The 26,093-nt window shown below is 37.1% G+C and overlaps 2 protein-coding genes across 9 annotated transcripts in view; one reads left to right on the forward strand and one right to left on the reverse strand.

Annotated features, from left to right (window-relative positions):
* The window catches only part of LOC126297408 (RNA-binding protein Ro60-like), a 99,328-nt gene extending 95,284 nt beyond the window's left edge, over positions 1–4,044 (forward strand). For all 4 annotated transcript variants that reach the window (XM_049988168.1, XM_049988166.1, XM_049988169.1 and 1 more), the window contains one exon: positions 3,097–4,044. In XM_049988168.1, coding sequence (XP_049844125.1) covers positions 3,097–3,229 — 133 coding nt within the window. In that variant the 3' untranslated portion in view covers positions 3,230–4,044. The remainder of the gene's footprint in view (positions 1–3,096) is intronic.
* An 18,049-nt stretch (positions 4,045–22,093) lies between these two features.
* The window catches only part of LOC126297410 (high affinity copper uptake protein 1-like), a 142,472-nt gene continuing 138,472 nt past the window's right edge, over positions 22,094–26,093 (reverse strand). For all 5 annotated transcript variants that reach the window (XM_049988172.1, XM_049988170.1, XM_049988174.1 and 2 more), the window contains one exon: positions 22,094–23,610. In XM_049988172.1, the coding sequence (XP_049844129.1) occupies positions 23,409–23,610 (202 nt within the window). In that variant the 3' untranslated portion in view covers positions 22,094–23,408. The remainder of the gene's footprint in view (positions 23,611–26,093) is intronic.

Genomic DNA, 26,093 nt, shown 5'->3' on the forward strand with positions numbered 1-26,093 from the left:
TCCATACGTGCGACACTACAGAAAAAGACTTGGCAGTGGTGGTCACGAGAATGTACGGTCGCAAGAAGGCAGGCTCTGGATGGCCGCATTGCACTACTGAAAGGGAAGACCACCATGTTTGTGTATGGCTTTGGCATGTCATACTGCATCTGCTGCAGCAATCTGATCAGCACTGGCACCACAATGACAGAACAAACGGTTACAAATTGGCTACTTCGAGGGCAGACGTGAGCGAGATACCCTGTAGCATGTGTTCCACTGACTCCAAACCACCGTAATTTGCGACTTCAGGGGGGGTGGAGATCAGTTATGTTTGCTGATGAAAGCTGTTTCTGCCTCAGTGCCATGGTTGCACTGTTGAGGGCCTGCAACCAACTTGTCTGTGTGCTACACACGCCAGACCTACACCTGGTCTTGGGGTTTGGAGGTGCGACTTTGTGTGACAGTAGGACAACTCTTGTGGTAATCCCACACATCCTGACTGCAAATTTGTATGTCAGTCTGTGATTTGAGCCATTGTGCTGCCTTTCATGAACAGCATTTCTAGGAGTGTTTTCCAACAGATAGGAGTGTTTTCCAACAGGATCACACGCGCACACATCCCACTGTTGTAACCCAACATGCTCTGCAGTGTGTGAACATGTTGCCTGCTCAGTCACCATATCTGTCTCCAATCGAGCACATATCGGACCTCACGGGTCGGCAACTCCAGCGCTATCCACACACAGTATTAACCATTGCTGTATTGACTGACCAGGTGCAACGGACTTGGAACTCCATTCCACAAACTGACATCTGGCATCTGTAGAACACAATGCGTGCAGATCTACATACTTGCATTCAACACTCTGGTGGTTCCACCGGTTATTAATGTACCAGTATTTCACATTTGCAATGGCTTATCTTGCACTTACATTAACCTCTGATCTTCCAACTTAATCACTGAAGTATATTTCCTAGAAAAATGTATTCCCAAAATTTCATTACTGCTATTAATTACTTTTTGGTATTGTGATTTTTCCCCTATCAGTATATAATATGTCAGATTGTGACAGTATCAATTACCCCTGTTGGAAAATCTACTACTGTCCTGAAAAAGTCTCGTGGTTATAGTCCAGAGCAATTGGATACTCCTCCTTACTGCTGGTATCTTTGTTGCATAGTTCACTTCACAGGGAACCTAGCTTGGCCTCTCCTTTTCTGTTTAAGTGCAGTGTGTGGCTTGTGTGATTATCACAGTTCATGGTACTTAGGTCTAGCAGATTTACATAGTTAAACTTATTGCACAGTTTCTTAGCTCAGAGCTGTGGTATTGAATTTCTGTATTCACACACCACCGCTGTGAAAGGTCATGTTGCACTGAATCATTTGTGATGACAATGTTCATATTAAATAGTTTTGGTAAATTTTTTAGTTTACTTGTCTCTGTTGAAATATCCTATATCACTGCACTGAAAGTCGCACCAGTTTTTATGCAAGATCATAGTTTTAGCAACATTTTGAATTTTCTCTTGTGACAGACATACAAGGTGACACAATGGTTAAATACTTGAGTCATGTTAAGGAGGAATGATGTGAAAACCATATAAATCATGTCAGGTAGATCCTGAGCTGGTTTTTTGCTGCTAGGATGACATAATGCTCTCATCTGACTCTTTCCTCTGTCATAACTCCACCTGAAGAATGGTAAGCTTACCATATGCCCTCACACAGACTCAGAATCAGAGTTCAGTGGATATTTTGGCAAAACAAAGTGCAAATCATAACTATTACATACAATAGAACGCTGGTCAGTGACTTTGATACATTTACTATCTCAGTTGTCGAAATGATAAATTAATGATGTCAAAAGCGAAAAATCTTTTGAGAAAACTTCTCCCAAACTAAGGCTTTCTTTTCTAAGGAAATAAGGAACAGTTTCAAAATATGAGTATAGTTTTTTTTTCCACTTATTGATGTGTGCGTCACAATCCTTGGAATTTTGTATCCTGAATGAGAGCGCTGCCTAGCCGATCTGTCTCCTTGTAATTAGATCAGTTAGTGAAATGATTTAATTTTAAGTCAAGAACTGCACTGGTTTTAGTAGCAGATTAAATACGGGAATAGCTAGGGTGGGAAAAAATCGTTTTACTTCACGGTTAAACTCAGTGCTATTTTTTTGTAATGTTTGGTGCTATTTATTTTGCACATTCATTTTGTCAGTTTCTTCATTCTTCTGCCAATTGTTTCTTTTATAGTGATACATTTTTCCATTTTCAGTGTGATTCCCCCCCCCCCCCCCCCAATTTCGGTGTTGTCGTTTTGCCAATTTAGGTGCTATTTTTCCCTAGTGTTCCCCCCCCTCCCACCAAATCCAGTGTTTTTGTCAGCTTCGGGGTTATTTATTTGCTAATTTCGATGTTATGTTATGTTTTTCATATTTCTGTGCTTATGTTTTTACAATTTTTGGTGCTAGTTTTGTCAATTTTCTTGTTACTTTCTCCCAGACTCGATGTTATTTTTTGTCATATTTGATGTTAGTTTTTTTGACTGCCAGATTCAGTGTCACCAGTTTGACAGATTCAGTCTTACTATTTTTGCCAGATTTGGTGTATCTTTTGCTAAATTATATATATTTTTTGTGATATTCGGTTTTTTGCTAATTATATTGTTCTATTTTGCCAATTTCGGTGCGCATATTGCCAACTTCGGTGTTTTTGCCAATTCTGATGTTATTATTGGAAATTTTGGTGGCGTTTTTGACATCACAACTTAGTTCGTTAAGTGGGATAGGATTAGCCTATGCCTTGAGGTAAAAAGAAGGCAAAATTCAGTTTAAAGATTCAGTAACTATAAGTTATATTGGCAAACTTCTCAGATTTGTAACTTTTTTTATATGGGAAAGGACAAATTTAATGATATTTTGTGAAAATTGCCAATTTCGCATTAGCTTTTTCACAAAATATGAGAAATTAAAAAAATTATAAACAACCAATAACTGAAAAGTTCACTAAAGAATGTCTGTGATAATGTTCTATTAAGATTGTTAAATAGAATTACAATTTTAGTTATAAATTTGAAAAAGGAGTGTATTCTACATCAGTTATTGTGTTACAGGTATATTGCGGTTGGACTAGATATGTGTGGATTGAATTGTATTGACCCAGCAGATCCTGGTATGTTGGAGATCAAAGGATTTGATGAAAAGGTGCCCACTATAATTGAAGCATTTTCAAGAGGAGCATTTTAGTTTTGTTTATTGCGAGTGAAATCTGATGCAAGATTAGAGTGACAGTTTGTGATACAAATAAAGTTTAACTTCTACTCTCTCTCTCTCTCTCTCTCTCTCTCTCTCTCTCTCTCTCTCTCTCTCTCTCTCTCTCTTTCTCTTTTTCTCAGAAGAAATGTGTATTTTGATTGGATTCACTTATGAGCACTGTCATTCTTCACTTGAATTGTTTACTATATTGATAACAGCTTTTGGTATGGCTTGTTATTTTATTTATTACATTAATTGTTGATGTTTAATATTTTTTCTAACTGCTGCACGTTATGTATTTAGTTTAATCGTGTAACACAAATCCAGGTTTATGAAGTAGTGTTTGAGAGATTTTAAGCAAACACGATTATCATAAACATATTGCTCGCTAAATTCATATGTCTATACTGCTTTCTAGGTTTAAGAAAGAGACAAGTTAGTGATCAACAACAGCAGTAAGAATGATTTTTGTCATTCTTATTCAGCTAAACGTTTTTTACTTTGTTTTCTATGTGTGGTTAAATTAACCAAATGATTTGCACTAGACTGGGAAGTTGAAGAAATGCTAGAGAATTAATTTGATTTCAGAAAAGTTAGAATTACTGAAGAAGTAATAGCAGCTATGAAATGTAATTCTGAAGAATGAACTGAGAAAAAACTCAGACATGTAGCAATTGTAGGTCAGGATGTAGCTACTGACAGTATAAAATTGAACAGAATATTTTCTGAATTATAAAGCTAAGACAACTTGTAAATAAAAGTTGGGAAGCTGCAGAAACCCAACATTTTTGTTGAGATGTGAAAAATTGTCACTTTTGTTTTTCAACTTCAAAACTGTAAACGAATTGAAGGAAAAGGCCAAAATAAATCTGAAATTTCATAATATAGAACAAATATACTACATTTTCAGACAACATTAAAATCATTCATCTCTCTCTATGACGTTTGAACATGTCTATTGTGAAAGTCAGAGACAGTCTTGAAAAAATTTAAATGTGGATTTGTAGGAGGAATGGTTCAAAATAAATTTATAAGATGTGGAATGAAGAGACAATAAGAAGGCCATGTATGGGGAGAAGCATCAGTAAACATTTTACAAGAAAGAGAGAGTGGTAGAAGTGTAAACAATTGGTTTAAGAAGAGAAGAGGTAAAAACATCTCGGAATATCAAACTGCAGAGTTTTTTAATGTAACACTTTGTATAGTCAGTGTACCGGCTGACATTACATTAACTTCAGACATCCTTGCATTGGAAGATAGTTAAAAAACAGCAGTCGTATTGGAAGAGTTCTCACACAGTGGAAGGGAAAGAGGAAATAGAACTTGGTGTGTGTAACACAGGCAAGGAAAGACTATTGTGTGATGTACTTTACTGATGAACATTTATGTAGGGCAAACTAAAACTATAATGACACAGTTCTCATAATAATCATATTAATACAGCATATAGCATAAATAATGCGTTCCCACGTTTCTGATACGACGAAACTGGATGAATAGGCAATAAAATGCTGGACTTAAAATTAGTGGGCCATTTAGGTACACTTCTTTCTGTAGCTTGTTTAAATAATTCCAGGAAATTAAACTGTTCCTTCCTCACCGTGATGTAGCCTCTCCTCTGTTCCTCTGTCTAAGGAGGAGGCATTGGTTGAAAAAAGTTTTCCCCTAAATGATTTTATGAGATGATTCCACAGGTATTTTGTTTCTTTCAGATATCTTCAGTGTGTGCATAAGCATATGCATGTGTGTGTGTGTGGGGGGGGGGGGGGGGGGAGGAGGGGGGGGAGGAGAGGAGGCGGGGGTGTATGTGTTTGTTTTTCATCATTAGTATGACCAGTACACTGAGGTAACATCTCATATCTTTCCAAAAGAGGATTCAGTGTGAGTTTCATCTTATAGCTTTACTAACACTGTTAAAATATAAAACAGACATATATATTTTGTGTGTGTGTGTGTGTGTGTGTGTGTGTGTGTGTGTGTGTGTGTGTGTGTGTGTGTGTGTGTGTGTGTTGCAGAAAACAAAAATTTGTGTTAGATAGAGAGATTAATAAAGTGGAAGCACTTAAAATAATTGTGAAAGGAATAAAGGAAGAACAAATCTCTTACAAATCAGTAGCAGGTGCAGTGCAACAAAAGCAAAATACTCAATTGATAAGGATATAGCTCAAATATAAATGGTCTTAAGTGATACTGATGTAATGTAATCTGCGGAATTTTTAGTAGCAAGTCAGTACTAAAATTTTGTTGGCAACTTAATGTAGATGCAAATGATAGCTTGCTATATCAGGAAACCTTTATGATTCATACTTCAGCAAGGTAGTGCACATTATCTGATTCTTTTCATCTGATAACAATCCCACCAAATTTTTCAATTGTAAGGCATCTCCCTTTCCCTTCCAGTCGTTGTTCATGTTTCGGGTTTAATATGTAATGTGTGGTACTTAAAAGTTGATGTAATGCAGAAGTCTAGAGAAAATGTGGGGATGTTGGTGTGAAAGTCAGCTAGTTGAACGAAGCAGTTAATAGCTTTTAATTCATAGCAGGGCTCTCAAAATGTTATGCCTTACCATCTCTTAAGCACTGATGACATCCAAAAATTGATTATACTTAGTGCTTGAAATAACCATACAGTATCCAAAAGAAGCAGCATCTTTAGGTCGTAATAGTACTGAACTGATACCTGGTTTAAACTGCTTTACATATACACACACACACACACACACACACACACACACACAAATGTGTTTGAATATCCCAGTATCCCAGAGGACAGATTGTTGTGTAATGCATGCGTGCACCGCTGCCTGGGGTGTCCGAGCAGTTCTAGGCGCTACAGTCTGGAACCGAGCGACCACTACGGTTGCAGGTTCGAATCCTGCCTAGGGTATGGATGTGTGTGATGTCCTTAGGTTAGTTAGGTTTAATTAGTTCTAAGTTCTAGGGGACTGATGACCTCAGAAGTCCCATAGTGCTCAGAGCCATTTAAACCATTTTGCACGCATGCCCCCCCCCCCCCCACTCCCACCCCCGTACACACACACACACACACACACACACACACACACACACACACACACACACACTTCAGTGAAATTGTACCATGGTATAAATCTTTTGTAAAAATGTCACTTAAGTCATTTACTGAAGCATAATAAGCATATTGAAATTGGTGACATAACATATTTAATCTATTTGCTTCTAAGCCGAATGTATCTACCTCATTGTACATTGTCAGTGGTATAATCAGTAAAATGTATTTTGTAATATTTTTAACATTGGATGTAGTTTGCAACCAGAATAATGTTGGATGTGTGAAACTGCAACATTATGTCGTATGATTTGCATACACGTTACAGGGTGCTAGAGGTCAAAATAATTTACTTTAGTTTCTTGCTTTTCTGTTGGTATTTTTGCCAATAAAATATTTTCTTTTCTGCAGTTGTGTGTTACACCCCTGTCTCCATAGCTATTTGTAGCCCAAACATTTCTGCGAATACAATGGTTTAATTGTGGAAATTGTTTTAAAATTGTAGATCTTTATTTCATAATGAATATCTCTCTACAAGGTAGAGTTAATTAATCCAGGTATCTGTAATTTTTCAACCATTATTAGAAAAACAGGCGTTAAGATAGAAAGTGATTTTAAAATCTATTCAGAAGTTTCATTCATTTAGTCAAGAAACCCACATGCACAAATTTCAGTCTCAGTGGACAGGTTCACTCTCTACAAGTTTTAACGGTTTGTAACTGGTCAAAAAAATAAATGGTCTTTATAATTCCTATGTATTGTCAGATCTCAGAACTGAGGGAAAAATCATTTTGGATCATAAATTCCAAGTGTTTTCTGTATAATTGTCAAACCCAGATAAGTAATATTTATAATATCATTTACAGTAATTTCAGTTAACATACAAATCGGTACAAAATTCTTTTATCTAATGTTAAGTCCCTGAATGTAATCTTCTGGGAGCCAACTTCATGCTGAATGACTTAGCAAAAAAAAAAAAAAAAGTAACTCTCTTAACAATATAAATGAGTATAAACAAAAGACTTGCAAAGTGGTTTAACATTTTCTCTCTGTTTCTTCCATCTACTGAGGGTTTAGAAAATCTTTAGTGATGAACATCAGCAGTTGTACCAAAAAGTTACTGTCAGTAAGTATTGAACTCCAAGCCAAGAAAATATAAGAAAACATCATGCAATATAATTTCATAATTGCTTTGCAACGCTGTTACACTGATTCGCTTAGGTATTCCACTAGTTGCTAAAAACTCAGTGTACAGGTACTTTCTTCTTCTTCTTCTTCTTCTTCTTCTTCTTCTTCTTCTTCCATTTCAGTGCAGTTGGCTTACATAGCTGCTAATTTCTGAAACAAGTTAATTGTCAAGACTAAGACTATATTGTATATAATTGGTAGGATAAAAAGTGGGGATGGAGGAATGTGATTATGCAGCAAGATGGAAGAGAGAGATGGTGTTTTAACCACTGTAGTAGGGCAGCTTATTTGCATATGCAACTGTAATTCATCCTCACATTAGTGTTATCTAAAAAAATACAAGTTTTATCAAAGTGTTCTGCAGGTTCTCTCACAGTGTTAAAACAAGATGCATATTCTGAAACACCTTCCACAGAAAAGTAGTGCCATAAAATTTGGAACTTTGACAGATTCACTAAGACTGTCAGATGCATGTGGCCAGTATTAATTAGCATTTAATAACATCTGGCATCCACAAACTTAATCAGATGTATTATTGGTATTTTATATACAAATAGAGAAAACTATAAAATTCCCTTAGTTACTTTTCATCGTGGAAGGCACTTAACCATTTATTCAAGTACTGATGAGGCTGCTAAATACGCCCAATGTTCGCTCATCTCCTTACAGCAACATCATTAGTGTTCTCATTTACAATCTCATATTTCAGAATTACTAAAATTGCATGAGAACCTTGCATTATTACTGTTTAGTTCAGTACTGTAAGAATCAGCAGACTGCTCTCCAAAAAGGATTTTTATATGAGTACATTTTGAATCCTTTCCCACTTAAAATAATAGCATTGATCTTCCTTGTTCATTATTGCCTTTTTATTGAAAATCACAATGTAAATACATGGCAAGTGTTTAATTTTTCCCATCTGTACAGCTGGTGATAAGCTTACCAGCATAGTACAACAGTTTCTGATTTATCTGTACCAACTTTGCTGCATCCTGCAGTATTGTTTTCGTGGAGTTGAAATCACTGCTGCAAAATAATTTTAAAAATCCATTATGATTTGAAATCCACTTCGATTTCCACACAGATTTTATTAGGTCAATGCTTAAGTCAGTCAGTGGTAGTTAGAACTTGAAATTTTTTCCACATTTTCTTTATCTCATTCTGAATTAACATATTGCAAAAAGTACATCGCAGCAGTGTTTTATAACAGAAATCATGTGCTTTTATCATCATTTAAATATTTCAACTAGTTGCGTAATATACAGAGTTTATGCCTTTCCTTGGGAATTTAAAATTTTGCTTGTGTTCTTGCTCAATATAGTTTGTTCTCAGACGTGTTTTGGTTCCAAATGCTTTGAATTTAGTAAATAAGTACAATCTAACCAACATTGTTTTAATTTTTCAAAAAATTTCTATTTTAGTATATGATTTCATCTACCTACTGTCTGTAATTGCACATTTTGATCATTTGCATTATCAGTCTGCAGGATGTTCTCCACAGTCTGTTTTCCTCTAAAGCTTAAGTCCATAAATTTGTATTCTAATAAGAGGAACATGTTGTGAACCTGTGTATCATTAATTGTATGCCTCTCTTGTTCTCAACAACACTGATAAAATATAAGCAGACTGCATTGCTGAAAAGCATGTATGAGATGTAAACAAGGGAATAAGTGAGAATTACCTGAATACATTTATAATTTCTAATACACTACCTATATCTTAATAACCTTTTTAGTTCAAAACTGAGTGTTTTTGAACACTTGCCATTGGTTTTCTCTGTATTTTCTTTTTCTTTATTGAAGCACTGCGTTGTAGTCATTCAAAATTTATCTGTTGTAGGAAGCTGACATAAAAAAACAATGTGACTCTGACTGTTCCTTAAATTTCTGTTCAGAAAGCCTGCATTCTGAAAATAGTTTTTACTTACTTAAGTAATGACCAAAGTGCTGTTGTATTATACATCGAAAGTACTGAGTAGCACAACTTTGATCACAAAACTCCATTTGAAGACAGCTGATCAATGAAGTGTGTGTTCCTAATATAGACTGCATTGTAAAACCTTCCTAGAGTTTTTTTACACATATTGTAACGAGAACTATAACTACAGTTGATATTGTTGAATGTTTTATTTTGATGAAGTGTATGGTTGAACATAATTAATAGTTTGTCTCTTCATTTTGCATTTTGACTAATAAAATATCTCTGACTAGATTACTTTTTTAGTAGTGTTTTAAAGGAGCAAGAAATATTGATGGAAGAAATGTCATGTCAACAAAGAGAGTGATCATAATGAGAGTGATCATAATGAGAGTTTATTGCTTTCTTATAATAACGTTTTAAGTGTGAATACTGATGCACATAGCTAAGGAAATCACGTGGGGTAAGCAAGTTACATAGTTGCTCTAAATCACATGGGGTAAGCAAGTTACATAGTTGCTCCTAATTTGTTAAGTTATATGGAATTTAGACACAGTTTTAAGGTATCTATAGATCCTTAAGGTATAGATGTTTCTGTTTTCCTTTCTATGTTGTGTGTCCTACACTAAGTATGCTGGGCTTGTAACGTAACTACTTTACACATTACTCATTTTTGGTTTAAAAAAATTTTGTAATGAAACTTACTTTGAACAGAATTTTGTAAACTACTTTTTATTCAGTACAAAAATTACTGTTGGTAAAATTTATTTTGATGAAGTTGTTGTATTTGATTTACTGTATTATGAAATTGTATTTTAATTACCAAACTATTCAAAGCTTCCTTACAAATGAGCTTTAGTTTTAGTAAAATGGTTGAAATTTGTCAGTGCCGTCCATATGACACTTTTCGGTGGTCATATATTTATAGAGATATTAGTGGTTAACTAATTCGATAATGTTTAAAAAAATTGTAATAAGGATGTGTAAATAGTGGTGTTCCCACTATATTGTGACTCATTCACATTTTCTTGCAATGTTAAATGGCACAAGAAATTGATTAGACTGCTATATAGTGGCATGAATTCTGATCATAATATTATGTAATACAGTTTGTATGTTTTATTTGCTTCACCACTTTGGTTCCTCATATTATGTGTTACTTGCCAGTTATGAATTATGAATGCAATCTGATTAGCTATAATCAATACTGGCATTCTGAAAATATTAATGTGTGTAGATAAGTCATATTATTGATATAATTTTGATAAGAACCACTTATTTTTTGATGTATATATTTGTATACTTCTAAATTCAATATGTAGTGGTTTTGAAGATTTTTGGACATTACATATTTCGGAATAGAGAATTTTGCAGACAGTGGCATAGTATCTGATTCATTGCAGTGTAGCTGTGTAAACATCTGTTTGTATACATAAAACTATGTTGCCATCTGTTGGTTGATCTTCACTGTGAGTGTCTAGTTACAAAGCCTGATGGACAACATATCATCCGAATGCATTTGGCAGTCAGGCAGTATTTATTAAAAATAGTGGAAAATCTTTTTATATAAGTAGTATTTATTAATTTTAATATATAACTTCGTGCAATTTTTTTAAAGTGAGTGGAAGAAAGCAAAGTGGAACACTGTTATTAATGCTATGCCTATTGAAACGGTGTGATGTTAGAATGTCTTCATGACTTCTTTTTCTACTGTAGTGGAGGTGAAAGAAATATTATTTCTTATTGTGTTAATGTAAGAAACTGATGTCTGTCAACTACAAAAGAAGATAATTTCCTTGTACCAGGCTGTAAGCAATGAAGTTCAAGTAGAGAATACCATTTGTGTTCTTGTTTGAATTTGCCAACATATATTTTGATGAACATGGATATTGGTGTTTCTAGAGAATTTGTGTGTGTGCTTATCATATTGTTTGAACAAAATTTGCCTGGTTTTTATTAAACGATATTGTTTACAAGTGTATTGACTCTTAATGTAAAGCAATAAACTGTTTCAATTTGTTTAAAACAAGACCCCATATTCAAAACAGCAGGACCCTTTAGAAATGAACTTTTCGCATACTAGTTATCTGTGATGTTAAACTAGAGTTGTCTTTAACCAATAGGTTGGTTTGAACATCCTAGTGCTTCTCTAGGCATGGTCCAGTTGGTGACAGTATACTCTTGTTTTTCTGTACCCTTTGAACTGGTTACCCCTGTCAGTTATAGAAGGACCTACTGTAAAGTGGATTCTGAACTGCAGTGCAACTTGGGGTATTTTGCATATATAAATCCTTGCCAGTGGTAAAAGGCTGTTAAATTTTTGGTGCACCTTTTAAATATCAAAAAAGTGAATTTCTTGTTGTGGTTCATGTCACAAATTTTGTATTGATGAGTAATTTTATTAGAAACTGAGGTGCTCTTAATGTATTTGCTGCTGCCTAGCTCTTTAATACAACAGTAAACAGGTAGGTGGTTTTGCTGAAATTTATGCACATTTTAGGATGAAAGTTCTTGTAACATTCTTCTAGTCAACTAGGTCAATTGTCAAAATAGAATTGACAACTCTGTAAGAATTCTGAAAACATAAGAGCAATTTAACGTGCCAAAGAAACCTTTGCAATTTTATTGTCGGGCTGCCCTTATTTTGCATTATCAGATAATGTGTTGGTTGACATTCTTGTTTTGTGGTTCACTATTTTATGGCCTTTTTTGCCATGCTGGAAAGAGCGTTGTGCTATCAGACACACTACAAAGGAATAGGAACAAATTGAAACATCTGATTCCTAACTACTATTTGTGACAAACACACAATTTGTAATTTTCATTCTATTTTATATAGTAATATGCATGTAGAAATCAAAGGAAAATTAATCAAAAAATGTTTAGCTGGTTGGCAAAGAGACAATATTACAAAATAATCCATGAAGGAGAGCACTGCACTGCACTACACTACACTCCTTGCCATAAATAAGGAGTATGAGAGTTTCCCATCCCATTGACCACAAGATCATAAGAGATTGGGGAAGGTTTTCAGCTGTTATTTTCAAAGGAACCATGCCACATTTACCATATAGGATTTAGAGACACCGTCATAAACCAAAATATGGGTAATTGGACAGTGATTTAACCACCACCATCCTGAAATTGTCTTCAGTGTCCTTACCATAGACATTATTTTGTGTGCTATTCAGTCACCTAAAGCAATGGTTGCAACATGTCCATTGTAAGCAAACAAGTGATCATGTCCTTGGAAGTGCTTAGTGAACAAACCACTTTTTTTATTTCAGTTCATCTTGGAACATCCAAAACAATTGATAGCTGCTGCTTTTCCAGCTAAAACAAATGTATCCAAAAAATTTTCTCCAGATATGTTGCCGAGCACACGCCCCCCCCCCCCCCCCCCCCCCTCTCTCTCTCTCTCTCTCTCTCTCTCTCTCTCTCTCTCTCTCTCTCTCTCACACACACACACACACACACACACACACACACACACAGTAATTCCTGAGTCAATTTTTTGTGTATTTACTTATAATTGAGGTGAACCAGTTTTTGGGCTTCATTCAAATTGTGGAGACTGTCAGGAATAGTTCTTCATGCAGAACTGAGTAAACTGCAATCTTTTTGTAAGCCAAATAATAATCTCTTGTCTCACAGTAAGTCACATACCAATCCTCATCAATTTTTTTGACAACAGCATCAGTATGTTTTGCAACATCAATTGTTTTTGGTCAATGTTCACGAAGTTCATCACTTACTGAAGCACATCGACAGTGAAAAACTGTAAACCAATTGCAAACAGTCTCTCCGAATGTGATTGATTACCAATAGTTGAATTAAAGATTTGAGGTATGGTTGCTATAATGGTTGATAGTCTATGAACATTTGTCATTACACCTGTCCGATTATTTAGTGGACATTGATGATTCTCTCAACCTTAAAGGCTGCAAGATTATCTTCGGTTGATTGCCACTTAAACTATTGCCATGCTACTTGGCTTATATGACAGAATGGCAGTTTTTTTTCTCCAACTATGTTCAAGCTGTTTCCTCTGGGAACCAGTACTTTTTTGAGGTGAGGGAATGTTGGATAAATCAGCGATATGATCGACCCAGTCTGGGTCCCAGTCTGGGTTGCTGTCTTGATGCTGGAAAATAGACAATTGGATGTACAGCACCAAGTTTGCTCTTTTGGTCACCTTTCATGGTGGCTTCCATTCCAGGACTGCTCTGTGTAGTAGATGGGTCCAGAGTGTTAACTGGTCACTGGAATGACTGTCAGTTACTTCCCAGTGAACAGAATTTACAAGGCTGGAGATCAGCTTTAAAGGTGTATGGCAGCAGATTCTGAACTGCAAGAGTCTGCCATTGTTTACTATATTCAGCTAACCAGACATGAAGTCCTATACAACATGACTCCTTAGGCAGGTAGGTAATGAGCTCCATAGGATGTTGAAAGTGTGAACTGCACAGTAGAAGGGGTGAGTGAGTGTGACATAACATAAAAGCTTTTTGCGACTGTACGGTAAATAGTATTGTGAACTTATGTAGTGTGTGGACTAGAGCAGCAACTACTTAGAAGGCTAACCAGAAGAACAGCTGAGGAGTTATATTTATCACAAACAATAACTTCATTTTTAGCCTTCTTCCCAGTAAGGTGATATCTCCTGCAGAAAAGTTAAAGCTTTGAAGTCCAGTCAATAACGAGGACATTATAGATTGAGCAAAGATTGGACACAGCAGGGAAGGAAATTACCTGTACTTTTTTCATGGAAACTGTTGCTGCATATGCCTCGGCCAATTTTTGGAAAATTGGGATTTGAAATTTGTTCCTCCTGAATGCAAGTCATGTGCTAAACACTACACCACTTCACTCAGTCCTGCCTGTGAAGGGTATTACCTCTTTGTACAGGTGTGCTAGCACATTTACATTGTGTTTCCTGCAAACTCAAACACAATATTCTTCCTTGCACCAGGAGTTTCATTTCCTTTAAATTGCTTTTGAACCAATTAAAATTTCATGGGAGCTGTTTTAGTTTTGTGTGTGTGTGTGTGTGTGTGTGTGTGTGTGTGTGTGGTGAGCTTTGAGGGATGAAATAGTAGAGGCAGCAGAGTATCAAATAGACAAGACACAGTTGAAATCCTTTGGTAACCCATCGGATACTGAATTTGACAAAAAGAGGAAAACATAAAAATTCAGATGAAGGGAATAAAGTCACACGAAAAAATGATACTGACAAAGCGCAAAATGGCTAGAGAGGAAGAAACACACACACACACACACACACACACACACACACACACACACACACACACACACACACCTGTAGAAGCATGAAGCACACGTGACTGTGAGAAAGACTGATTCTGCATATAGGAAAATTAAAGGAACAATTGGGGAAAGAGAAGCAACCACATGAATATCAAGAGCTCAGATGGCAAGCCAGTATTAAGCAAATCAGGAAAAGGTGGAATGAATATATAGAAGGGTTACACAAAGAGAAGAAACTAGAAGATAACATTGAGGAAGTAAATGATCATGAGATGGGAGATAAGACACAGCAAGAAAAATTTGATACAGCACTAAAAGACCCAAGTCAAAATAAGACACCTGAAGTAGAACAAATTCTCTCAGAATTACTGAGATCCTTGGGAGAATGTATCTTGAGCAAACTATTCCACCTGCCATGCAAGATGTGAGACACATGAAATACTCTGACCTCAGGAGAATGTAATAATTCCAGTTTCAAAAAAGGCAATTGTTAATACAAATGAATCATTAGTTAACAAGTCATTGTTGAAAGATAGTGATACATATTATTCACAGGACTAGTAGAAACTGGCTTTGAGGTAGATCAGCCTGATTTCTAGAGAAATGTAGGAAAACATCTGGCAGTACTAACTATATGAGTTATCTTTGAAGAATGGCAAACCTACATTTATAGCATTTGCAGATTTAGAGAAAGCTTTTGACAATGTTTGCTGGAATACACACTTTGAAATTCTGAAGGCAGCAGAGATAAAATACAAGGAGTGAAAGGTTATCTACAACTTGTACAGAAACCAGACTGCAGTTATAAGACTAGGGGCACGAAAAGGAAGCAGCAGTTGAGATGGGAGCAAGACATGATTGTAGCCTATCCCTGATATTATTCAAACTGTACATTTGGGAAGCAGTAAAGGAAACTAGGGAGAATATTTGGAATTGGAATTAAAGTTTAGGGAGAGGAAATAAAAACTTCAAGATTTGTCAATAACATTGTAATTCCATCAATCAAGAAGGGAATTAGATCATTTAAACAGAACAGGTATCTTGGAAAGAGGTATGAGATGAGAATTTGGCATCAAATAAAATAAAATAAGGATAATGAAGTGTAGTCAAATTAAATCGGATTATGCGTAAGGAATTGGATTAGGAATAAGTGTTAACAATTTTTTTCTGAAATTATTTGAAGTGTACTTCTGTGAAAGTGAAACATGGATGATAAACAGTTCAGACAATAAGAGGAGACTGTGGCATTACAGAAGACTGGTCACGATTAGAGGTAAATTGGAGAGAGAAGTGTTATGGTAAAACTTGACTAAAAGAAGTGATCAATTGATTGGACACAGCCTAAGGCATCAAGGAATTCTCAGTTTGTTAGTGAAGAGAAGAGGGGTGGTGGAAGGTGTAAGACAAAAGCTTGATTGCAGTAAGCAGGTTTAAATGGATGTAGTCTGCAGTAGCTACACAGATATGAAGGGGACTGCATAGGATAGATTAGCATGGAAAGCTGCACCAAACCTGTCTTTAGACTGAAGACCACAACAACAACAACAAAGCATCTGTAGCCAGCTCATCTGACTTATCAGATTAAAATTATGATTGGTTGGCCAAATGGCTTTTTATCCACACCTCACATTTAGCTCTTGGTGACATTGAGGGTTAACCATCACAGACACACTAATCAATTTGTTGTCACCTGCTGGATAGGTACACTGGACCTGCTGTACGCTAATTATATGGGGTGGCTTTGTTGGATGTTCAGGGAAGACTATGTAATTTATAGCAGGAGCATTGCTAAATGAAGGTATTAATATTTGAATCACTTGTGTGTGTGTGTGTGTGTGTGTGTGTGTGTGTGTGTGTGTGTGTGTGTGTTTTGAGATGTTAACTTTGTGTGTCATTTTCTTCACTATACCCACGAATGACATTGGAAAGTTGTGCTGCTGACTACTTCAAATTTCTGGATCTCCTCCTCCTCTTACTCCTCCTCCAAGGAAAAAGGAAAATCCTAACTCCATACAGTATGGCTTCCACCAGAATTAATGTGATGTGAAACTGGACATGAGCCAATTTTAGTAACAGTTTCGACAATTTCTCGACCCTGTTTGGTAGCCAAGTGTGTGCAAAATACTGTCACTCAAAACGCCTAAATGGGCATGGTAGATGTGACTGTTCTCTTAATCTTCTTAATGCACTTTGGAAGGACGTGTGTATCAAAAATTAGGGCGGATACTGCCATCTTCTGCTGTTAACTATTAATCTTTTTCATAATTTTTCACGTAATTTGTGACACGCAACATTCTACAACAGTGTAACCTAATGTAATATGCCTGTTTCCAATAGTATAGACCCATTTCTCAGCTATTTTAGTGACTACAGGGTTCCTACTATTCTGCACAATATAGGTAAGAACTTTTCTGACATACCATCTGTCCTTAATATATATACACTCCTGGAAATGGAAAAAAGAACACATTGACACCGGTGTGTCAGACCCACCATACTTGCTCCGGACACTGCGAGAGGGCTGTACAAGCAATGATCACACGCACGGCACAGCGGACACACCAGGAACCGCGGTGTTGGCCGTCGAATGGCGCTAGCTGCGCAGCATTTGTGCACCGCCGCCGTCAGTGTCAGCCAGTTTGCCGTGGCATACGGAGCTCCATCGCAGTCTTTAACACTGGTAGCATGCTGCGACAGTGTGGACATGAACGGTATGTGCAGTTGACGGACTTTGAGCGAGGGCGTATAGTGGGCATGCGGGAGGCCAGGTGGACGTACCGCCGAATTGCTCAACAAGTGGGGCGTGAGGTCTCCACAGTACATCGATGTTGTCGCCGGTGGAAGGTGCGCGTGCCCGTCGACCTGGGACCGGACCGCAGCGACGCACGGATGCACGCCAAGACCGTAGGATCCTACACAGTGCCGTAGGGGACCGCACCGCCCCTTCCCAGCAAATTAGGGACACTGTTGCTCCTGGGGTACCGGCGAGGACCATTCGCAACCATCTCCATGAAGCTGGGCTACGGTCCCACACACCGTTAGGCCGTCTTCCGCTCACGCCCCAACATCGTGCAGCCCGCCTCCAGTGGTGTCGCGACAGGCATGAATGGAGGGACGAATGGAGACGTGTCGTCTTCAGCGATGAGAGTCGCTTCTGCCTTGGTGCCAATGATGGTCGTATGCGTGTTTGGCGCCGTGCAGGTGAGCGCCACAATCAGGACTGCATACGACCGAGGCACACAGGGCCAACACCCTGCATCATGGTGTGGGGAGCGATCTCCTACACTGGCCGTACACCTCTGGTGATCGTCGAGGGGACGCTGAATAGTGCACGGTACATCCAAACCGTCATCGAACCCATCGTTCTACCATTCCTAGACCGGCAAGGGAACTTACTGTTCCAACAGGACAATGCACGTCCGCATGTATCCCGTGCCACCCAACGTGCTCTAGAAGGTGTAAGTCAACTACCCTGGCCAGCAAGATCTCCGGATCTGTCCCCCATTGAGCATGTTTGGGACTGGATGAAGCGTCGTCTCACGCGGTCTGCACGTCCAGCACGAACGCTGGTCCAGCTGAGGCGCCAGGTGGAAATGGCATGGCAAGCCGTTCCACAGGACTACATCCAGCAACTCTACGATCGTCTCCATGGGAGAATAGCAGCCTGCATTGCTGCGAAAGGTGGATATACACTGTACTAGTGCCGACATTGTGCATGCTCTGTTGCCTGTGTCTATGTGCCTGTGGTTCTGTCAGTGTGATCATGTGATGTATCTGACCCCAGGAATGTGTCAATAAAGTTTCCCCTTCCTGGGACAATGAATTCACGGTGTTCTTATTTCAATTTCCAGGAGTGTATATATATACAAGCCGACACTTTGTTCTGTTACTGTTACCCTGTATTATTTTTGTTTGCATGTGTTTAGGGGCCGGCTGGTGTGGCCGTGCGGTTCTAGGTGCTTCAGTCTGGAACCGGGTGATCGCTACGGTCACAGGTTCGAATCCTGTCTCGGGCATGGATGTGTGTGATGTCCTTAGGTTAGTTAGGTTTAAGTAGTTCTAAGTTCTAGGGGACTGATGACCACAGATGTTAAGTTCCATAGTGCTCAGAGCCATTTGAACGATTTTTGTGTTTAGGGAGGCTGAACTGCTTTCTTGTGTTATAGGGCTTGTGTGTTAGTGCTACCACCTGAACCCTTGAGATGAAGTTTATATAGATTTGTACCATTCTAGGCAGTTAAGTCAAGATCCCATTCCCTGTGACACATTTTCTCATCACACAATGGTTACTGAAGCATATGCAGAGTCTAAGGTAATGAGGATTGGCAGCACTGGTGACCATTTTGTACAGATGTCATGTCACATGTAAGTTGTCAAATGATACGGACAGGGCACGAGTAACCACATTTAATGTAGTAAACTGCTTTCTCTTAGAATATCAATAAAATTCCTGTTGAAGTAATAAGCTCAGACTGACAGAAAATGAATTACATAATTTACAACCATGCCACACATTTCCAAATATCCTGAAATATAATAGTGGCCATCTGTTTGGATAATATGGTGATATGACAGTTACATTTTATATAGAAGTATGATAAAAGTTGCAGAAACAATTGAAATTCATGGTATTATATTCAGTAGATAATATGGGCAAAGGGTAACATAACTACAATACTCAATTAGAACAATTCTGAGTGTGTTAAAACAATGTGCATGTTAGTTGTGTTTTCAGGAAGACTGCCATACTGAGGCAATTCAAAATGTTGAAAAATTGTAGGCACACTGATTCATTAAAATTAGGAATATTTCCTTAAATATTATGCCTAGAATAAAATGTGCATTAAATGTGAATAATAAAAAGTTACATGAATGGAAGACAGATTTGGATAGTAGACCAATATTTTTATCATACTAACAGAAAGAGGAGAGCTACCACAACTGAGCAACCAATCCGGAAACAGACCACAGTAATTAAGTGAACATTTCCTCATTTAGTCAGTTACTGAATTTTGTGTTTTTATGAAAAAAAATACAATAGGGTGTTTTGTCATCAGAAGCTAAGGATAAGACCTGTGTGCAGTAATCAACAGTGTTTGTTAACAATTATTAGTAACGTAAGAATGAGGATGCTTATCACTTTTATAGTCACACACTGCTGAAAGTTACACAAAACTGTGTGATGCTGTTATGTGTATTTATTGGAAATGCCACAGTGAACTACAAGCTAAATATTAGCATTGTTTTCAGCATGCTACTCATATTTTCATGCAGTAGCATCTGAAATGTACGGGAGGATGTCAGTGTAACTTCATATATGTCATTTACATATCTGTTAATGGAATATACTATAATTGCAATTCTCTGTTACAGGTCAAACTAGCACCAATGTGCATTAGTGGTGTTCATGTTTAGTGTTGTTGCTGGCCTGCTAGGGTATGTAAGAATTGTGACCAGCATCAGATGTTGAGTAATCACTGAATGATACAGAGTCCGCATACTCCTGTGAAACGTTATCAGGAGCCTCACTATGGGTTTCCATTAGGGCAGCTGGTTGAATCCTGCAATATCTTGGTTAGTGGAGCATTCAGATGAGACAGTGGCCCAATGTCGGACTGTGTGGGAATGTGAGTGCAAGCACAATTGTCCTCAAGGTTTCAGCTGATTGTGTCTACCCATGAAATGTGACAATGTATTTTGCACCCTTTCACGTCTGCACCTCCCATCCAAAAACAACAGTCTCACTACAACATTCTGTCATCCTGCACTATCAGTCATAGGCTACCAGCAGCCAAACTAGGGAAATTGTCCCAAGTGTAGGCCACTGTTAACACCACAACACACATGTAGCATTTGTAGTGACTGGGAAGCATGGACTGCTGATGAATGGCATGCATTGTTGTTGCGGTTCCGCACTATCCTGGATGACTGTCTTCGGTGAGTACAGTGACGACCGTTTAAGAGGTCCCAGTGTTGTTACTCCTGCATCATGGTGTGCAGAGTCATCATGTATGACTTCAGGTCATGGCTGGATACTTATTTTTTTCAGGCTGTGTGATATGTTTTCAATCTTGTACTTTTATAGAAGATATATTTGTATTGTAGCAGTTACACCATTGTGCACTTCTGTCACACTTTGTAAATCTATTTAAACTTTAGTTATGAAGGTGTTTTCATTGTTTGTGGGGAAAAATGACGTTCACACTGCTCTGTCTGCAGCACTATACACCATGTCTGCACACGCACTTAGTGTCCATTGGAGAACACCCTCTTCTTTCCCATCTGAAAGCCACATGAAAAATGTCGAGACTTACTTCCTGCTTAGTCATTATCGTCATTCCCTTTTATGAACCTGTAAGTATGCACTATCTTCCAGAAATTTAAAAAAACAGTACTGCGTCAGATGTTTATACACATGATAAATATGTTTCATGGATTTTTACTTTCTATGTGACAGGGACTGTTGAAATTCCTATTTCCGTCGCAATTGAAAACATTAAAAACAGGCACTTGGGGAAAGTAGAGAAAACATTCCAATTGCTTCAAAGAAGCTTTTTTCCAGGTCTTTCTCAAATTAATTGATGGTATTACTACTTCCAAAAGGGATAGGAGGCAAGATGTTTACAAGAATATGGAAGACAAATCTGATGGCAATAATGTTAATGACCTAATTTGTGAACATTTACTTCTGGTAAAACTAATCCAGACAGTTATCATCCCTATATGTGAACCTCCTATGCTCTCTCACATAACATGACAAGATGGCTCTGGCCAGAACTTACCTTCACGAAGTGAAATGCCTCATATACTTACAGAAACACTGAAAGTAAAAACAAGTAATCTTATTGTTTTGAACTTATATGTTCTTTCTTTATGGAGGTCAGAGGGATTGGTTGGTGAATGTTAGAAACCAGAGGATGCAAGTCACTTGGATTCACATTTGAGAAGGACTTACATTTGAGAGTGAGGGAGGATAAAAATGAAGAAGAGGTCATGGAGAGAGTAGAGCATCGAAAATTTACACTGGTAAGCCCTGTGCCAGTTTCAATTCAGAGATAATAGAAGGGGCAAAGTAAGTAGTAAAAGTGGATTAAAAAGACTAATGAAAAATGGAATAAATAATGCAATTACGTAATACTGGAGAGGGTAAAAAGAGAAAATGTAAATCATTTTAAAAACGAGATGGCTGGAAGATTAAAAATATAAGTAAATAATTTAGTAAATAACTAAATTATCAACTGTGGAGGTTGATGAGGGCTTGTTATTGGAGGGGAGGGGCATAGGGCTTGTTAGTGGTGGTTAGGTTTATCTTTTGATCCCAGCATGCTACTACAAGATTCAAGATCCATTAATGCACCACCCTTTCACCAGAGGAAAAATTTCATTACTTAATTACAAAAACAATACCTTATTTGGTATAAGAACTCAATTTATTGTCAAAAGAAATTTAAAAATATTTTTAAAAATCTTCGTGTTCTTTATTACTGGTCTCAAACAGTTATGTTTCACAGTGTAATGTACACTATTGTCAGATCTTTTATACATGTATGAATACATTAACAAGTCATATTGGTAACAACTGGCTTTTTTTTCAGCTTCATATTCTCTCCATATTATGGAGATGGTTCAAGTGCCGGTATCTGATGTGGCACAAACATTATGCAAATCAAAAACAAGCAAACAAATATTTAGGATGGAATGTCATGTTAACGTGATTCTGTGTTGTAAAAAAAGAAATTTTCATGTCATTCCAGCTCTCACAAATTAAAAAAAAATGAAAAAAAACCTGAATGTCTACTCACACTGAATACACAATGATTAACAACAGGAAATTGTACATGGAAGCCATTGTGTACATTATTATCACTTTTATTTGAGTTTTTCAATGTAAGGCACATTATTTAATATTTCTACCATAACTGACAGATAATTTTGCAGAAGAGTACCACAGAAAATTATTATTACCCAGCAACATTTTTGATGCTTTGATGTATAAGTCAGAAGTAGCTTTGGTTAAATATTGTAACATCAATGTTAGGCTTAGAGAGTGCCTGCAGATATTAACTCCCCATAGAACTATACAGTGAAAACACTAATATATTTTCCGGATTTTGTAAGGTGTCCAGTCACTACAGAAAACTGATGCTTTTCTTTTATGCAAACCGAAAGTAACTATAACATCATCACAAAACAGCTGACAGATGTGAATAAAACATAACAAAATGAGATAGAGCGGATAACTTGCCATATTTGTATCTATAGTTTTCATCATTACATCACTTATTTAAGAAAACTGATAAGTTTTTATTTTGGCTTCAAAATTGAAATAAGTTTCCTTTTCATACTATTAAGAAATACAAACTAAATTGCCAACAGAATTATTCTCGGAATGTACTACTTCATTACTACAAAATTCCAGTTCACAAACAATTGCTCTAAATAAATGTTCATAGTTTCCCTGATTTTAATACAGTACATTATTAAAATATGCTGTAAAATAATCACTGACCGTGTCAATGTGACGCAATAAAAATATTAGCAGTTCTTACTAACTGTTAAAATTTTACCAAAGAGTTGTACACTTAAATCTGCGACTTTAGAGTCACGAAGGCATCAAAAATATAAAAAATATATATTGGACTGAGGTAATGCTACATGCAGTCCATCTCAAGCTTTAACATAATTCCTGAACAAGACAACACTCAACAACAATTAAGCTAAAATATATCCATCATAGTCATAATTTACACTTAAGCAAATAAATATCTGTCAATGACAGTGTTCAGTTACATCGACAATTGCAGATTTCTTCCAACCAAACAAAAAATATCCTAGTGCAGCACCAATAACAACAGCCATGCATAGCCATACATTGTAGGTCATGAATATCAGCATCAGGAAGTAACTCAGGATGATTTGCACTACATGGAGAAAGGTCTGGAAGAAGTGCATTGAACTGAACATGTTGCGCCTGTAACAGAAGCATATCAACAGATGTAGTATCAACTCTCAAGTACACAATTTTTGTTCAGAAAAAACATTAACAATTATCCTAAGATAATGGACACAAGGCAAATGCTTAGTGGTTTATCTCCTCCCATTATGATAAGTACTGAACAGCAATTCACCAGCAAAGAGTTGTGAACAATATGTATGGTGTCTCTCCTAAGAGTCATTAGGTGATTCCTCTGGCATTTTGCCACATATTTACAATTTCGTTTTTGAAATGTATAGCTGGAGTCAGCCCAAATAAATATCTGTGAACTTTCCTGGCCAATGGTGAGTGCTACCACCAGTCAACAGCAGCACTATTTTTCCTGTTTTACCATCCCTGTTAATAAACACTGATAAAACAAATATCACGCTAGACTAATTTGGGACTGTTCTATTGAATGTGTATGTGAAATTCAGCTCCAAAAATCATTTTTGTTTGTAATGGGAAACAAACTGATGTTTTCCATTGCCACTGGGCATTGCATGAAAGATGTGATGAGCCGTATTTGTTTGTGCTGACTCCAGCTACTCACTGCCAAAATAAAATTGCAAATAGCTGCAAAAAATATAGAAATTGCACCTGATAACTCTGAAGGAACACCCTGTGTGAGCCTGTCACTTAAAAACACTAATAGAAAAATCAGCAGTTCAATGTATTTCTTTATAAAATGAGAAAATATTATATGTATATATTCCTTAATATTTAAACTGCCCTGCATTTTAACATCCATGTAATGGATATTGTATTTTGTAGGGGAAGATGATTCACCAAACACCTACAATTTTAATTTGAACTTTATTTGCAGACCATTTTCGCAAACTTATGTTCCTATTATCAGTGCTGTACGATGCACCAGAATGACACATGATGCACAAGATCCACTGCTAAAAACTCTCGAAACCCACCTCATGCTGATGTCATCTTGCAAGCATGATGTGAATGCAGTGACACATATTACCAGCATGACTGGCTATGTGAAATCATTCACCACATGGAAATGGGTCATGAAGAATGCTATTGTCCATGGGTCGACAAGTAAGTAAATAAAATGAATAACACCTGAATGGCTCACAAAAAGTTCACAGATCTTTACAAGAACTAAGTGTCAATACTAAATCAGAAAAGCCATTGAAGTCTGCATTTCCTACAAGGTACCAAGACAAGGATGCAGTGCGCAGTCCCTGCTTCCCAGCTTTATTGTTAAAGCTTCAAGGAAAGTGAAACACAGTACTACTAACTGTTAAAAAATTACAGAACGAAACTAATCACAATGTAGTTAAGTGATTTTTCTATTAAGGAAGAGAACTTTCAAGACATTATTAATGCAAAAACAAAATGTTCTTCAACAAAAGAAATCTACTGATGTAAAATGTATCTCTAAGATTAAGTACTAAATTTATTAAAGAATTTTAAGCAGATAAGCAACAATGAAGCATCATCAGTGGGGAAAATTAGGGAAAATTCGAAAGCATTTGAAATCTGGTGCTATAAACAGACATTAAAAATTAGACAGGCAAATTACTTTGCGAAGGTGTTTTCGCATAAAACAGACCTGAATATGAAATGCTAAAGGTGATTATTACACTACTAGCCATTAAAATTGCTACACCACGAAGATGACATGTTACAGACACGAAATATAACTGACAGGAAGAAGATGCTGTGATATGCAAATGATTAGCTTTTCAGAGCATTCACACAAGGTTGGCGACGGTGGCGACACCTACAATGTGCTGACATGAGGAAAGTTTCCAACCGATTTCTCATACACAAACAGCTGTTGACCGGCGTTGCCTGGTAAAACGTTGTTGTGATGCCTCGTGTAAGGAGGAGAAACGTGTATCATCACATTTCTGACTTTGATAAAGGTCGGATTGTAGCCTATTGCAATTGCGGTTTATCGTACTGCGACATTGCTGCTCGCGTTGGTCGATATCCAATGACTGTTAGCGGAATATGGAATCAGTGGGTTCAGGAGGGTAATACGGAACACCGTGCTGGACCCCAATGGCCTCGTATAACTAGCAGTCGAGATGACAGGCATATTATCCGGATGGATGTAATGTATCGTGCAGCCATGTCTCAATCCCCGAGTCAACAGATGGGGACGTTTGCAAGACAACCACCATCTGCACGAACAGTTTGATGATGTTTGCAGTAGCATGGACTATCAGTTCAGAGACCATGGCTGTGGTTACCCTTGTTGTTGCACATACTGAGAAATTTATACAGGGTAACAAGATGTCCTCCATTTCTCATAAAATGCGCACACAATTTCAGAAGATTTAGATAATGCTTAATTTTTTTAATAGTGGAAATTACAACTGATCATATGCATTAATTATGAATTAGGAACATGCTTTCACTATGAACTATGAAAATTGACTCTAAGATGACATGATCCACAACTTTAACTATACCTGAAATGCAGATACATTTTTTTCTGCTACAATTTACAC

This window comes from Schistocerca gregaria, chromosome X, assembly GCF_023897955.1.
Source record: "Schistocerca gregaria isolate iqSchGreg1 chromosome X, iqSchGreg1.2, whole genome shotgun sequence".
In the NCBI taxonomy this organism is placed as follows: domain Eukaryota; kingdom Metazoa; phylum Arthropoda; class Insecta; order Orthoptera; family Acrididae; genus Schistocerca; species Schistocerca gregaria.